Raw genomic sequence first — 13,115 nt, forward strand, 5'->3', positions numbered from 1 at the left:
AAGTTCACGGTTCACATATCGCTGATTGACAAATTCATGCTGCTATATTTAAAATGAATAACTAACAAGGACCTACTGTATAGTACATGGAACTCTAATCAAAGTTATGCAGCAGCTTGGATGGAAGGGAAGTTTGGGGGAGAGTGGATACATGTATATGTATGGCTGAGTCCCTTCTCTGTTCATCTGAAACTATCACAACATTGTTCATAGGCTATACTCCAATACAAAATAAAAAGTTAAAGAAAATAAGCTTTCATTTTCAAAACATTCATTAAAGTAATGAAGAAAGGTAACAGCAGATGGTTTCTTAGAGATACACAAGGACACTAGCCTATTCAGAGACACAATATTAATACATACACACACATCCCTTGCAACACACTTGCAACTTCAGTAACATTGTTTCTTGTCTGCTAAGAAGGCAAGTCACCTCCAAAACCATGCAGTTAAGTGAAGTGAGGTTCCTCCTGACTCTGGACAAGCCTCAAGCTACTTTTGACCCATTTCCTTAAACACCTAAGGAAGATATTTTTTTTAACCCTAAAATAAAAAGTTCATCCATTTTCGTTTTCTGGAAACTCCCTACATGAGAAACGTCATTCTGATAATACTGGATAAAGAATTTCTTAGCGGGGGTGACTAGAGGGCAGAGTTAGAGATGGGACAATCAATAAGAAACCAGTTTGTTGTGGCAGACCTTCAGCAAGCCCTCCTCCAGGACTTCAATTTCCTAATACTACCTTTCTGTGTTGTCTCCTTATTAACCCTTTCCCACTCACATATATACCAGATATGCAGTCTTCCTGAAAAGCTAATGGCAGGGTCACCTGCTTTTCCAGCCTCAGCCCCACACCTGTCTCTCCCATGAGCCCCTCCCCTGTCCTCCTCCACAGAATTCCTGCAGCAATTATGTAATCTGAATGACATACTTTAGAGCTTAATTATATATTCCCATACTCATTTCGGAGAAGGCAATGGCACCCACTCCAGTACTTTTGCCTGGAAAATCCCATGGACAGAGGGGCCTGGTAGGCTGCAGTCCATGGGGTCACTGGGAGTCGGACACGGCTGAGTGACTTCACTTTCACTTTTCACTTTCATGGATCGGAGAAGGACATGGCAACCCACTCCAGTGTTCTTGCCTGGAGAATCCCAGGGACAGGGGAGCCTGGTGGGCTGCCGTCTCTGGGGTCGCACAGAGTCAGACATGACTGAATCGACTTAGCAGCAGCAGCAGCAGCAGCATACTCATCTAGGTTTGCTATGCACACAAGAAATTTCTTCCCAACACCACAAGTTTCTTGGAATCAAGAAACAGATACTGGCGGGGTTTTCTTTTCTAATAACCTCCCCAGTTAAGAACACAAGGATTAACAGACAAAGAAGAAAAAAAAAAAAAAAACTCTGAAAAGTGATTCATGTATTCTTTTCTCATTTATCATTTCCTCTTGACAGAGTAATCAACTTAGCGTCTATCAACAATACCTATCAGTAGTTAAATTTTGTCTTACAGTCAATATGTTCCTAATTAGATTCTCTCCTGAAGTCTCTCGGATAGGCAAACAGGCCTTTGGTTCTGTTTCAAATCATTCAAGGAGAAAAAAGATCCTAGGAACAGGGAGGAGAACGTCCAAGCAATTTTCAATATGACTTTGAAGTTGAATGAAACATTAACAACTTGGGACCCTATTCATATTTCATAGTGATGCTTATTTGATCTTGCTTAATGTGAATTTTTTTGTGGTCAGGAACAACTTTGTTCAGAAGGCTATCATTATGCTAAACTCAGCGCCCTGCATGGTAATGACCACTTAAACGTTTATTAAGGACCATCTTTTTTCTTCCTGCTGCAGCCTACTCAGCACTCATTAAAAGTCTGTCCCCAGGGCCTTTCTACCTTGACAATCATGTGGACAGTTGTGAACAAAATTTAAGAGATGGTACAACCATCATATTTTTTGAAAGTTTGGGTTCAATCTGAGAGACAGACCTGCTTTGTTATACAGTCAAGCCTCCCTCTTTCCCTTTAGTTTTGGCAAAGATTGTCAACACAGGCTAGATTTTCTGAATTCTTAAGGTATCCAAACCTTGAGGCCAAACACACTTATAAAGGTAGGACTCATACTCAGGGCACTTAGAATCGAGAACTTGTCTTCTTACAAAGAAACTGAGGGCAAGTACTTATTTCAGACACATACACTGAGTTTTTGTTTGTTTGTTTTTTATTTACTTATTTTTGGTGGTGTCGAGTCTTAGTTGTGGTACATGGGCTTCTCTCTGGTTGTGGAGTGCCATCTCAGTAGCTGTGGCATGCAGGCTTAGTTCCCTGACCAGGAATCGAACCTTCGTCCCTTGCATTGAAAGGCAGAGTCTTAACCACTGGACCACCAGGGAAGTCCTACACTGAGTTTAGAACCACATTTTTAATATGATATCATTGTACAGTGACTCTTACCTTCAAGGGTTCCCAGATGGCGCTAGTGGTAAAGAACCTGCCTGCCAATGCAGGAGACATAACAGACGCAAGTCCAATCCCTGGATCAGGAAGATCCCCTGGAGAAGGGTATGGCAACCCACTCCAGTAGCCAGTAGTCTTGCCTGGAGAATCCCACAGACAGAGGGCCTGGGCAGGCTACTGTCCACAGGGGCGCAAAGAGTTGGACATGACTGAAGCGACTGAGCACGCGCACACGCACAGCCCTTACCTTCTCCCACCTCCCCAGTCTCTGCAATCTATTTTTAAGTGTTTCCTTAGCTTTTTCCTATTTCTTTTAAAAATATCCTGGTTACCACTGATGGAATGTGTGCCAGGATTGGACTGGCTCACTCAATCTTCAGGGAAATTTAGGAAGTGGGCCCAGTTACAACAGCAAAGAGCACAGCAACCCAGATTACGAAGCCTGCACACACGGGCCCAAGGCTGGGTGCCTCAGCACATTCTCCTCCAATCACATCACACCCATGTCCCATACCTGCCTTCAGAACTGAATGCAGACAGCCTTCCTGAAACGCTGTATGCATGTCACCCCCACAGGAACGTGTAGCTCAACATGTATATAAGCCCAAGGAAGTTCTGACACTTGAACGTTTATCTATTTCAGGCCTAAAGCAGCTTCACCTGCATAAGGAAAAGTTGCTGCCCTGATATTTAAGGAAGCCAAGGGAAGCTGTGAATGGGCAGCAGACACTAAAACTGGGGGCTGAACTATCCCCTGATCATCTGAATCTGGTTCCAGCCTTGACTAATCCTTCCTGACTCTTTCAGAGACAAGACTTCTCAATCTTGCTAGAACGTTCCACCAAGGCCAACCCGAGACCATCAGACAAACATATCTGTGCTTTAATGCTTCCGTCTGCTGAAGTGACTGGAAATATTTTATCTTATTACCAGAAGCTTTCAGAGTCATTTCAGTGAGAAAGCTGGATCACTTTTTTTCCCCTCAGCTATTCTCAATTCTCCTTCAAATGCAAGGTAAAAAGAGGGGTCCTGGAAGCCTGGCCAAGAGCCCAACTTAAAGAGAAAAGAACAAAGTGTCTGGGTGTGTGCACGCATGTGTGTGTACATGTATGTGTGTGTATATGCATCTGTGTCCATGTGTGTGTATTTTAAGGAAACTTATTCTGCTTCATTCCCAATTCCAGACACACCCAAGCTTAAGAAGTTATAAAACACGGGGAAAAATAGAGTTTTGCTGAAGAAGTAATATAAATGGAAATATCTTTGAAGTCACATTTCATATAATTTAAAAGGTATTACATTCAAATATAAAAAAACTAAAGAATCTAACAGAACACAATAAAAAGGGAATCTTTTTCAACACCAGATGCTAAAAGTTCTTCCCCAAAACAATCAGTGTCTCTAGCATACTCTTCTGGAAGTTTGCTATTTCTATGTAGGCATATGTGTGTCCTGATTTCACACAAATGGGGAAATAATGTACAGGATCTAAGCTGACAAGTGACACTATACCTAACAATCAGGCAGAACTGGGAGGGGCTAGAGAAGACATGGCATCCTGCGCCCAGGGCTCCACGGGCATGCAAACGTGACATCAGTAGCAGAAGCACTAACCTGAGGATTTAATCTACAGCAGATGCGGGGGCACAGATACGGCCCTGAACTCTCCATCCAGCCGGAACGTGTACAGGAAGTGACCAAGCGCAGTGTGAGGCAGCTGGACGAACGGCCCCACCACCTCAGGACAAGAAGGGACAGGGTGGCAGGATGTGACGGAGCCACCAAAACCAACACTGCTAGGGTCCCTGCGCCACCTGCCTGGGAAACACCTACAACTTTCACGAAGTAAAAATGAGATGATGACGAACAAATGCTTTGGGAGTATAACTCTCTTCTGTGTGCTTGATATAAAATACATATTAAAAAAGCTTACAGAACTCCCCTCACCCACCACCCTACCCAGAAAGTGGCCTCCAGGAGAGTTTCCGGGTTATTCAATAGAACTTCTGTGGCCCAGATCCAGGGCTGGTTTCTGTGGACACTGGGGCCATAGGTTCACAAAGGCACCATCCTTGATTTAATGCTCTGTAGACATCATCTTGAAATTTCCAATAAATTCTGAACAAGGGCTCCCACATTTTCATTTTTCACTGAGTGCCACAAATTATGGGCTTCCCAAGTGGTGCCAGTAGTAAAGAACCTGCCTGCCAAAGCAGGAGACATGAGATGCAGGTTCGATCCCTGGGTCAGGAAGATCCCTTGGCGGAGAGCATGGCAACCCACTCCAGTATTCTGGCATGGAGAATCCCCAAGGACAGAGGAATCTGGTGGGCTACAGACCAAAGGGCCACAAAGAGTCAGACAAGAATGAGTGAATTGGCACGCACACACACACCAAAAATTACATAGCTAGTCCTGCCTGAAACATTGCTTGTCGTAGGGCAGGTGTTCAATATATTTGTCAAATATACACATGAATGAACTTTCTTGGTGGTCCAGTAATTAAGACTCTGTGCTTCCAAGGCAGAGTACACGAGTTCAATCCCTGGTTGGGGAAGTTCTGCACGTCTTGCAGTGCAGTCCCACAAAGGGAAACTACACACATGAGTGAATTAATGGAACCTGAGGTAGGACATGAGTCTACAGATCAAACCACAGCCTCCAGGCCAATTCTGGCTCTCCCACCTGCTTTGGTAAATAAAGCTTTATTAAAACACAATCAAAGCCATTTGCCTCTTGTCCATGGCTGCTTTCACTCTGCAACAGAAGGGCTGGGTAATAGGGACAGAGACTATATAGGGCCCAGAAAGCCTGAAATACTTACAGTCTGGCCCTTTACAGAAAAGATGTTTCAGACATCTGCCTTAGAACACTGTCTCAAATTTCTCTTCCCAAATAACTGTAATAGCAGAAAAGGCAGGTAGGTGTGTGATACCTGGAGGGTTAGCCTTAAGCAACTGAAGCTTCAATACTCTGGCCACCTGATGCAAAGAGCTGACTCATCATTGGAAAAGATCCTGATTCTGGGAAAGACTAAGGAGAGGAGGAGAAGGGGGAAGCAGAGAATGAAATCCTTAGATAACACCATCAACTCAGCAGACATGAGTTTGAGCAAACTCCAGGAGATAGTGAACGACAGGGTAGCCTAGCAAGCTGCAGTTCATGAGGTTGTAAGGAGTCAGACATGACTTAGTGACTGAACAACAACAAACTAGTCAGAAACAAGCTATCTCTTAGGGTTTTATTTTTAAAGTTTATGTGAATTTTGTATCTTGGACCCAAATACATTGATGTTTTAATGCAAAAAAAAAAAAAACTTTTAATCTACAATGAGCTGGATGGATTGTTTTTATCTCTAGAAGTCCCCCCCTTGACAAGGGTGGTTATACAAAGGGCAGACGCACCACAGTTTGCAGACCACATGTGACTTTAGTTCCTCCTCAATAGGCCCAGCATGGAAGGAAGACTCCTGGAGCATCTCACTGGCCACTGAAACTTGCCACACACCCACCATTCTTACCAGCCCAGAAGCCCTGCTAGAGAAGATACAAGGACATAAAACACAGAATCCCACACGCCTGTGTTCTCGACTGAATATAATATAGGTCTATACTCTATCACACTGAGGGACTCATGAGTGGTCATATTCTTTTTCCCCAGGCAGTTTTCAAAAACCATTTAGAGAGAGCTAGAACCCAGTTCTTCCTGTTGGGAAGTTTTCAGACTTTGGACTTTGTGGGAGATTTTTTGAAGGCCAGCTTCCTCATAATGGTCAGCCGCATTTCATTTCTAATCGAAACAATTTTCAGTACCCCCTTTCCACTGTTAAAATTCTTAAGTTATTCCATGTTAGCAAGAAGTTCATTTTCTCTAGCTACTCAGAATGCTGGCAAGACAGCTCAGTACACTTCAGAGAGGATTTTAGGGGCGTCTGCCTCTGATCTCTGTGTGCATTCTTTAACATCACAGGATTTGGGGGCTTCACACCGTGGAAAGGGAATTTCTCCTGGGGAAAGAATTTCATCAGAGTAAAACTAGATACACCAGAAAGGGAGACTGTCAGAGACGCAAAGATAGACTCCAGGAAAGAAGGAACCTCAGGGAAGCCTCAGCTCACTGGGAGAATCTCTGCGTAGTAACAAGAAAATAAAATTGAAGGAACGATTTATAGAGATGTCAAGGAATGCTAATCTTTGAGGACTCAGGAGGATTCTTTTTTTTTTTTTATTTCCATGTAGGATCTTAGTTACCCAACCAGATATTGAACCTATTTCCCCAGCACAGGGAGCACAGGGTTATAACCACTGGACCGCCAGGGAAGTTTCCACAGGAGGTTTCTTTACTTGTGTTAGGGGTTATTTTATCCTTATGTCTTAATCTGTAATAAAATAATTCATGGAACCTGAAAGGACAGATGTTAAAAGCAGCTGTGTATTTGCGGCAAATACACAATCAGCTGACCATTTCCTTCCCTCTGTTTTTAATAAAATACCACACAAAAATTGTAAGCTGTTGACAGTATTTGTCACAAAACCAGTCATGGGAATTCAGAAGTAACGATCCCAGTGAGGGGTAAATACAAGTCTCATTGGTGTTGCTGGGAGACACATGAGAAGGGCCTATTGTAGATGAACCCTCTTGGGAGAACAGAACATCACAGAGTGTCTATTCCCAAGCCCTCTACCCACAGTAGGTACTAGCCAGCAGTCAGATCACACTCAGAGGAGTGTGGTCATTACTGTTAAGAGGCTTCCTCACCCTCAAATTGGAATTTTCTTTAGATGTAAAAAGCTTTTTTTTTTTGCTTTTTGTATGGACCTAGCAGAAGCAGAAGATATTAAGAAAAGGTGGCAAGAATCCACAGAAGAACTACACAAAAAAGATCTTCATACCCAGATAACCACAATGGTGTGATCACTCACCTAGAGCCAGACATTCTAGAATGTGAAGTCAAGTGGGCCTTAGGAAGCATCACTACAAACAAAGCTACTGGAGGTGATGGAATTCCAGTTAAGCTATTACAAATCCTAAAAGATGATGCTGTGAAAGTGCTGCATTCAATATGCCAGCAAATTTGGAAAACTCAGCAGTGGCCACAGGACTGGAAAAGGTCAATTTTCACTCCAATCCCAAAGAAAGGCAACGCCAAAGAATGCTCAAGCTACCGCACAATTGCACTCATCTCACATGCTGGCAAAGTAATGCTCAAAATTCTCCAAGCCAGGCTTCAAAAGTATATGAACCCTGAACTTCCAGATATTCAAGCTGGATTTAGAAAAGGCAGCGGAACCAGAGATCAAATTGCCAACATCTGCTGGATCATAGAAAAAGCAAGAGAATATCAGAAAAACATCTACCTCTGCTTTATTGACTACGCCAAAACCTTTGACTGTGTGGATCACAACAAACTGTGGAAAATTCTTCAAGAGATGGGAATACGAGACCACCTGACCTGCCTCCTGAGAAATCTGTATGCAGGTCAAGAAGCAACAGTTAGAACCTGACATGGAACAATAGAGTGGTTCCAAATCGGGAAAGGAGTACATCAAGGCTGTATATTGTCACCCTGTTTATTTAACTTATATTCAGAGTACATCTTGAGAAATGCCAGGCTGGAGGAAGCACAGGCTAGAATCAAGATTGCTGGGAGAAATATCAATAACCTCAGATACGCAGATAACACCACTCTTATGGCAGAAAGTGAAGAAAAACTAAAGAGCCTCTTGATGCAAGTGAAAGAGGAAAGTGAAAAAGTTGGTTTATAACTCAACATTCAAAAAACAAAGATCATGGCATCTGGTCCCATCACTTCAGGGCAAACAGATGGGGAAACAATGGAAACAGTGAGAGACTTTATTTTCTTGGGCTCCAAAATCACTGCAGATGGTGACTGCAGCCATGAAATTAGAAGGTGCTTGCTCCTTGGAAGAAAAGGTATGACAAACCTAGCGAGTATATTAAAATGCAGAGACATTACTTTGCTGACAAAGGTCCGTCTAGTCAAAGCTATGGTTTTTCCAGTAGTCATGTATGGATGTGAGAGTTGGACTATAAAGAAAGCTGAGCACTGAAGAATGCTTTTGAACTGTGGTGTTGGAGAAGACTCTTGAGAGTCCCTTGGACTGCAAGGAGATCCAACCAGTCAATCCTAAAGGAAATCAGTCCTGAATATTCACTGGAAGGACTGATGCTGAAGCTGAAACTCCAATACTTTGGCCACCTGATGCAAAGACCTGACTCCTTGGAAAAGACCCTGATGCTGGGAAAGACTGAAGGCAGGAGGAGAAGGAGATGACAGAGGATGAGATGGTTGGATGGCATCGCCAACTCGATAGACATGAGTTTGAGCAAGCTCTGGGAGTTGGTGATGGACAGGGAAGCCTGGCATGCTGCAGTCTACAAGGTCACAAAGAGTAGGATATGACTGAGCAACTGAACTAAACTGATAGTTGCTTTACAGTGTTGTAAAGCTATGGCTTCCGTCATCGGTCAGTTGGTAAAGAATCCGCCTGCAATGCAGGAGACCTCAGTTCAATTCCTGGGTTGGGAAGATCCCCTGGAGAAGGGACAGGCTACCCACTCCAGTATTCTTGGGCTTCCCTTGTGGCTCAGCTGTTAAAGAATCTGCCTGCAATGCAGGAGACCTGGGTTCAATCCCTGGGTTGGGAAGATCTCCTGGAGAAGGGAAAGGCTACCCACTCCAGTATTCTGGCCTGGAGAATTCCATGAAATGTATATGCCTTTGGTCCATGCCAAAGGAATGAAATGATGTAATTTCATTCCTTTTAGTGGCTGAGAAATATTCCATTGTAGATATGTACCACCAACCAAAACAACAATACATGCTAGTTACAATTTATTTAAACCTGAGACAATAAAAATGATACATCGGGTAGGGAGGGGGACTCACAGCAGGGTCTCCAGGTTCAGAGTTAGATATCTCCACCCTTACTCTTGGCAACTCCTTTTCACTGTTCCCATTTCTCTGTAATACAACGAGATTATGATGCACATGGAAGCTTGGAATTACCCTATTTAGGAAAAGGAAGGACTTATGCTGATTCAAACATGAATTCTGATAAAGGAATAACTTTACAGTTCAGTTTGGGAAGGTCTCTCTCTCAAGTCAAGAACAAAATCACATAAAAAAATCCTTGACTTTTTTTTTTAACATAAGTCTATTTTACTTTAGATAATAACATATATTATGAGAATTGGAACTGCAACACAAGAAGGTGCTTACTGATGTTTCAGAAAGGGTCACCACGAGATTCTTTCAATGGGTAATTTCCCAATTTTGTTCACAATGTGATGTTAAAAGTCACCTCAACTTTTCAGAAGCATGATGACTACATAAAACAAAGTCCACATGCATTTTTATTAAGGGTGTTCCCAAAGCCTTTCAAACTTCACCCTGTAAATCCTCACTGATATCTGCTTGGTGATGGTGGTGGTCTAAGTCATGTCCAACTCTTTGTGACCCCATGGACGATAGCCCATCAGGCTCCTCTGTCCAAGGGAAAACAAATACATAAAGGAGCAAAGTTTTAAAATCCTCCTTCTTCCATCAACACTGGCAACCATGCAATAGTAAATTCTCCCCAGTTAAGTGTTTAAGTGCACTGGGCTCACAGCCAGTGGGGATCTCTGAAAACACAATAACCCTAGCTTTATTTCCCAAGATAGAGATTTCTAAAACAAAGGTAGGGTGCAGAAGTACAAAGCTGATGCAAACAGAACTACCCACCTATAAGCACTGCCCCTAGATGCAAAGTGTGTGAAACTTCTGCCCTTGAAATCTAGATCACTGGCCCAGTGGAACCAAGGACCATTTTCTGTGTGTAGGTACCAGTGGGATGATGTGGGCATCTTCCAGTTTCCTAGCAGCAAGAGTCAGGAACGAAGCAGAACAAAAACAAAGCGATCCTCACTAAAAAGCCTAGAGATGCTGGGCAAAGGGGAGGGCCACTTATGCTTCTCTGCCACATGACAGTAATAAAAGATAGAAGTGACAGTCACTGAGCACTTACAATGGGCAAAGCTGGTCTACCAGCTTTCACTTGCATTCACGCACAGAACCTGCCTGGGACTCTTTTCACTCTTAAAAACTCAGCCCCAAATAATAAAAATAAGGTATTAATTAAATGAAACAACAAAGCAAAACATGCATATATATTTTTTAAAATTCAGCCCCAAAGACTTTTTGTTTAAGTTGTATTGATGTTTACTGTATTGTGAATTTAAGCACAGAAAAAATTTAGATACTTATTAATTCACTTAAAAACTATAATCAACCTGTTACACATTAACAGAAACTCTTATATGAACAGTAACAATATTTTCCAAAGGAAAAAAAAGGGGGAGATTGGCATTGTTTTACATTTTGGCAAATTTCCTTAAAGTCTGGCTCAACAGAAGACAGCTGGACTGGCCTACTGCTTTTGCATTCACTCTGCTGCACTCTCCCAGGTCAGGTTAACCTTGAGAAAACATCATGTATACTCATGTAGGAATGAATGTGTAAAAGGTAAATAATACCTTTGTGTTATTATGAAAAGAGTTTTGGCCTTCTGGACTCTAAAAAACCTTGGGGACTCCTAAGTGTACCCAGACCAAACTTTGAGAACCACTGCCTTATGAGTTAGGATCAGTTATTATCTCTACTTTATAAATGAGCAAACTGGCATAGAGAGGTCAAGGCATGATCCAAGGCCATGTTGCTGGGACAGGCCAGAGCAGGTAAAATGCAAAGAGCATAATACTTTCATTTGGTTGCTTGTTGCAAGAACTAACTGAGATCACGAAGGTAGAAGGTAGAGTTGGTTATCACAAGCACTCAAAAACATCAATATCTCCCATTGGGCAAGGTCTGATGAAAAACTAGGGAAACTGCACATTTTTGATCAACTCATCATTGACACCAGCAAGAAAAAATAAAACTCCACTGCAAGTGTTGTCCAGAACTTGTACCAGCTTTCTGGATGGAAGATTTTTGCAGATCACAAACTCCAGGGCCTCATTCCATTCTTCATGAGGCAAACGATGCAGTGTGCTGCACATACGTCACTGTGTTCCTTGGGAAACCTGAGCAAGCCAGGAGAGTTGCTCCATTATTTACAGGTTCCTTTTTGCACCATGCTGTATTTACAAGGAACCCTCAACAAACAACAATAGCACCTCCAGTCTATGCAGCCAAACCTAGGAACCACCATCTGTGATCTTCTGGACCAGGAGCTCAGCACTCCGCTGCCCTCCTTGTCCATCAACTTTTGTAACCCTCGGGGCCTTCCTGCTCCGCCTGCAGCGGGTACTTAAGTGCAGAGTGTGATCACTTTTGTTCCTCCTTTGATTTGGGAAGTGAGCTCACCTGGGGAAGTGGAACTCGGTGCTGTTCAGGCCACTGCATACTAAAAAAAAAAAAAAAAAAAAACCAACTACCCTGACAGAAGGCAAGATCGAGAGATGCTTGAAGCTATTGCTTCCATCAACTGCAACCAGGTCTCTCACCTGGATCACTGGTCCCCTTCCACTCGGTTGGAATAAAATCCAAACTCCTTAACTGGGCTTATGAGGATGTCTTATCTGGTACCTGACTACCTGTCCCACTAGAAGCAAGGGTTCCTCCTCTCTGGCCTTTGCTCTCTCTGCTCCCACTACCTGCAATGCCCCCCTAGGACTTCCAACAGCTCAGATGTCACCTCCTCAAGGAGGCCTTCGCTTCCTGCCCCTCTTTTATAGCTGCCTCTCCATCCCTGCATCCGGTTGTACTTGAGACTTCACAGCACTTACTCTCGGAAGTTATCTCGATTTTACTGGTCTATTACTCATCTCCCTCCTTCCACATCCTCCTCCTAGAAGATAAGCCGCCAACAGCCAGGGCTCCACCGGGTCCCCACGACGTCTCCGCCGCCTGGCACCGCGCCTGGCACAGACTAAGCGCTCAGCAAAAACGGTCGAATGAATGAAGCAGCGGCGCCCCGTGGCCGCGAGGGACCCGAGCTGGAGTCCCTGGTGTCCCGGGCCGGGGTCGGGATGGCGGGGTGGGGGACCGCGCGGCGCGACCGGGCTGCTCCTTTAGCCCGGCCCGGCGCGGCAGGTGCTTGGGGAGGGCGCCCGCACACACCCGCTGGGGTCCGCGCCGCCGCCCAGCTCTCCCGCACTCACCATGGTGGCCGGGCCGCCGCCGTCCCCGGCCGGCGAGGGACGAGCGCGGGGGACGCGAGGGCGAGACGCGAGCGCTGGAGCCGGCGCGGCTGACAGGTGAGGCGCCCACATCAGACCATGGCTGCTTCCCACAATGCCCTCGAAGCGAAAGTTTGCAGGCTCCGCCCCCCGCCGCAGCTCTCCCTCCCCTCCCGCTCCTCGTGCTCCCTCCCTACCGCACTTCCTCCCCCAACCCGCCGCACCTCCCTCCTTCCCCTCCTCCTCTCCCTCCTCCTGCTCTTCCCCTTTCCTCATCACTTCTCACTCTCCTTTCTCCTCCCCTCTCCTCCCAGTTTCCCGACTCCCTTCTTTCTCCTCTCTCCTCCCGCCCCACCTCGCCTCCGATGGCCCCGCCCCGCCTTCGATGGCCCCGCCCCGCTCCGCGCCGCGCGGGCGGCCCTAGGTGCGAATACACCTGCGCGCAGACCTCGGCATCCGGCCCGACCTGCGG

The 13,115-nt window shown here is 44.8% G+C and overlaps 1 protein-coding gene across 1 annotated transcript in view; it reads right to left on the reverse strand.

Annotated features, from left to right (window-relative positions):
• The window catches only part of AP1S3 (adaptor related protein complex 1 subunit sigma 3), a 66,838-nt gene extending 54,078 nt beyond the window's left edge, over positions 1–12,760 (reverse strand). The window contains 1 exon segment of the mRNA NM_001103296.2: positions 12,626–12,760. Within this exon segment, the coding sequence (NP_001096766.1) occupies positions 12,626–12,628 (3 nt within the window). The 5' untranslated portion in view covers positions 12,629–12,760.
• Positions 12,761–13,115: the final 355 nt, after the last annotated feature.

Source organism: Bos taurus, chromosome 2 (assembly GCF_002263795.3).
Source record: "Bos taurus isolate L1 Dominette 01449 registration number 42190680 breed Hereford chromosome 2, ARS-UCD2.0, whole genome shotgun sequence".
NCBI lineage: Eukaryota > Metazoa > Chordata > Mammalia > Artiodactyla > Bovidae > Bos > Bos taurus.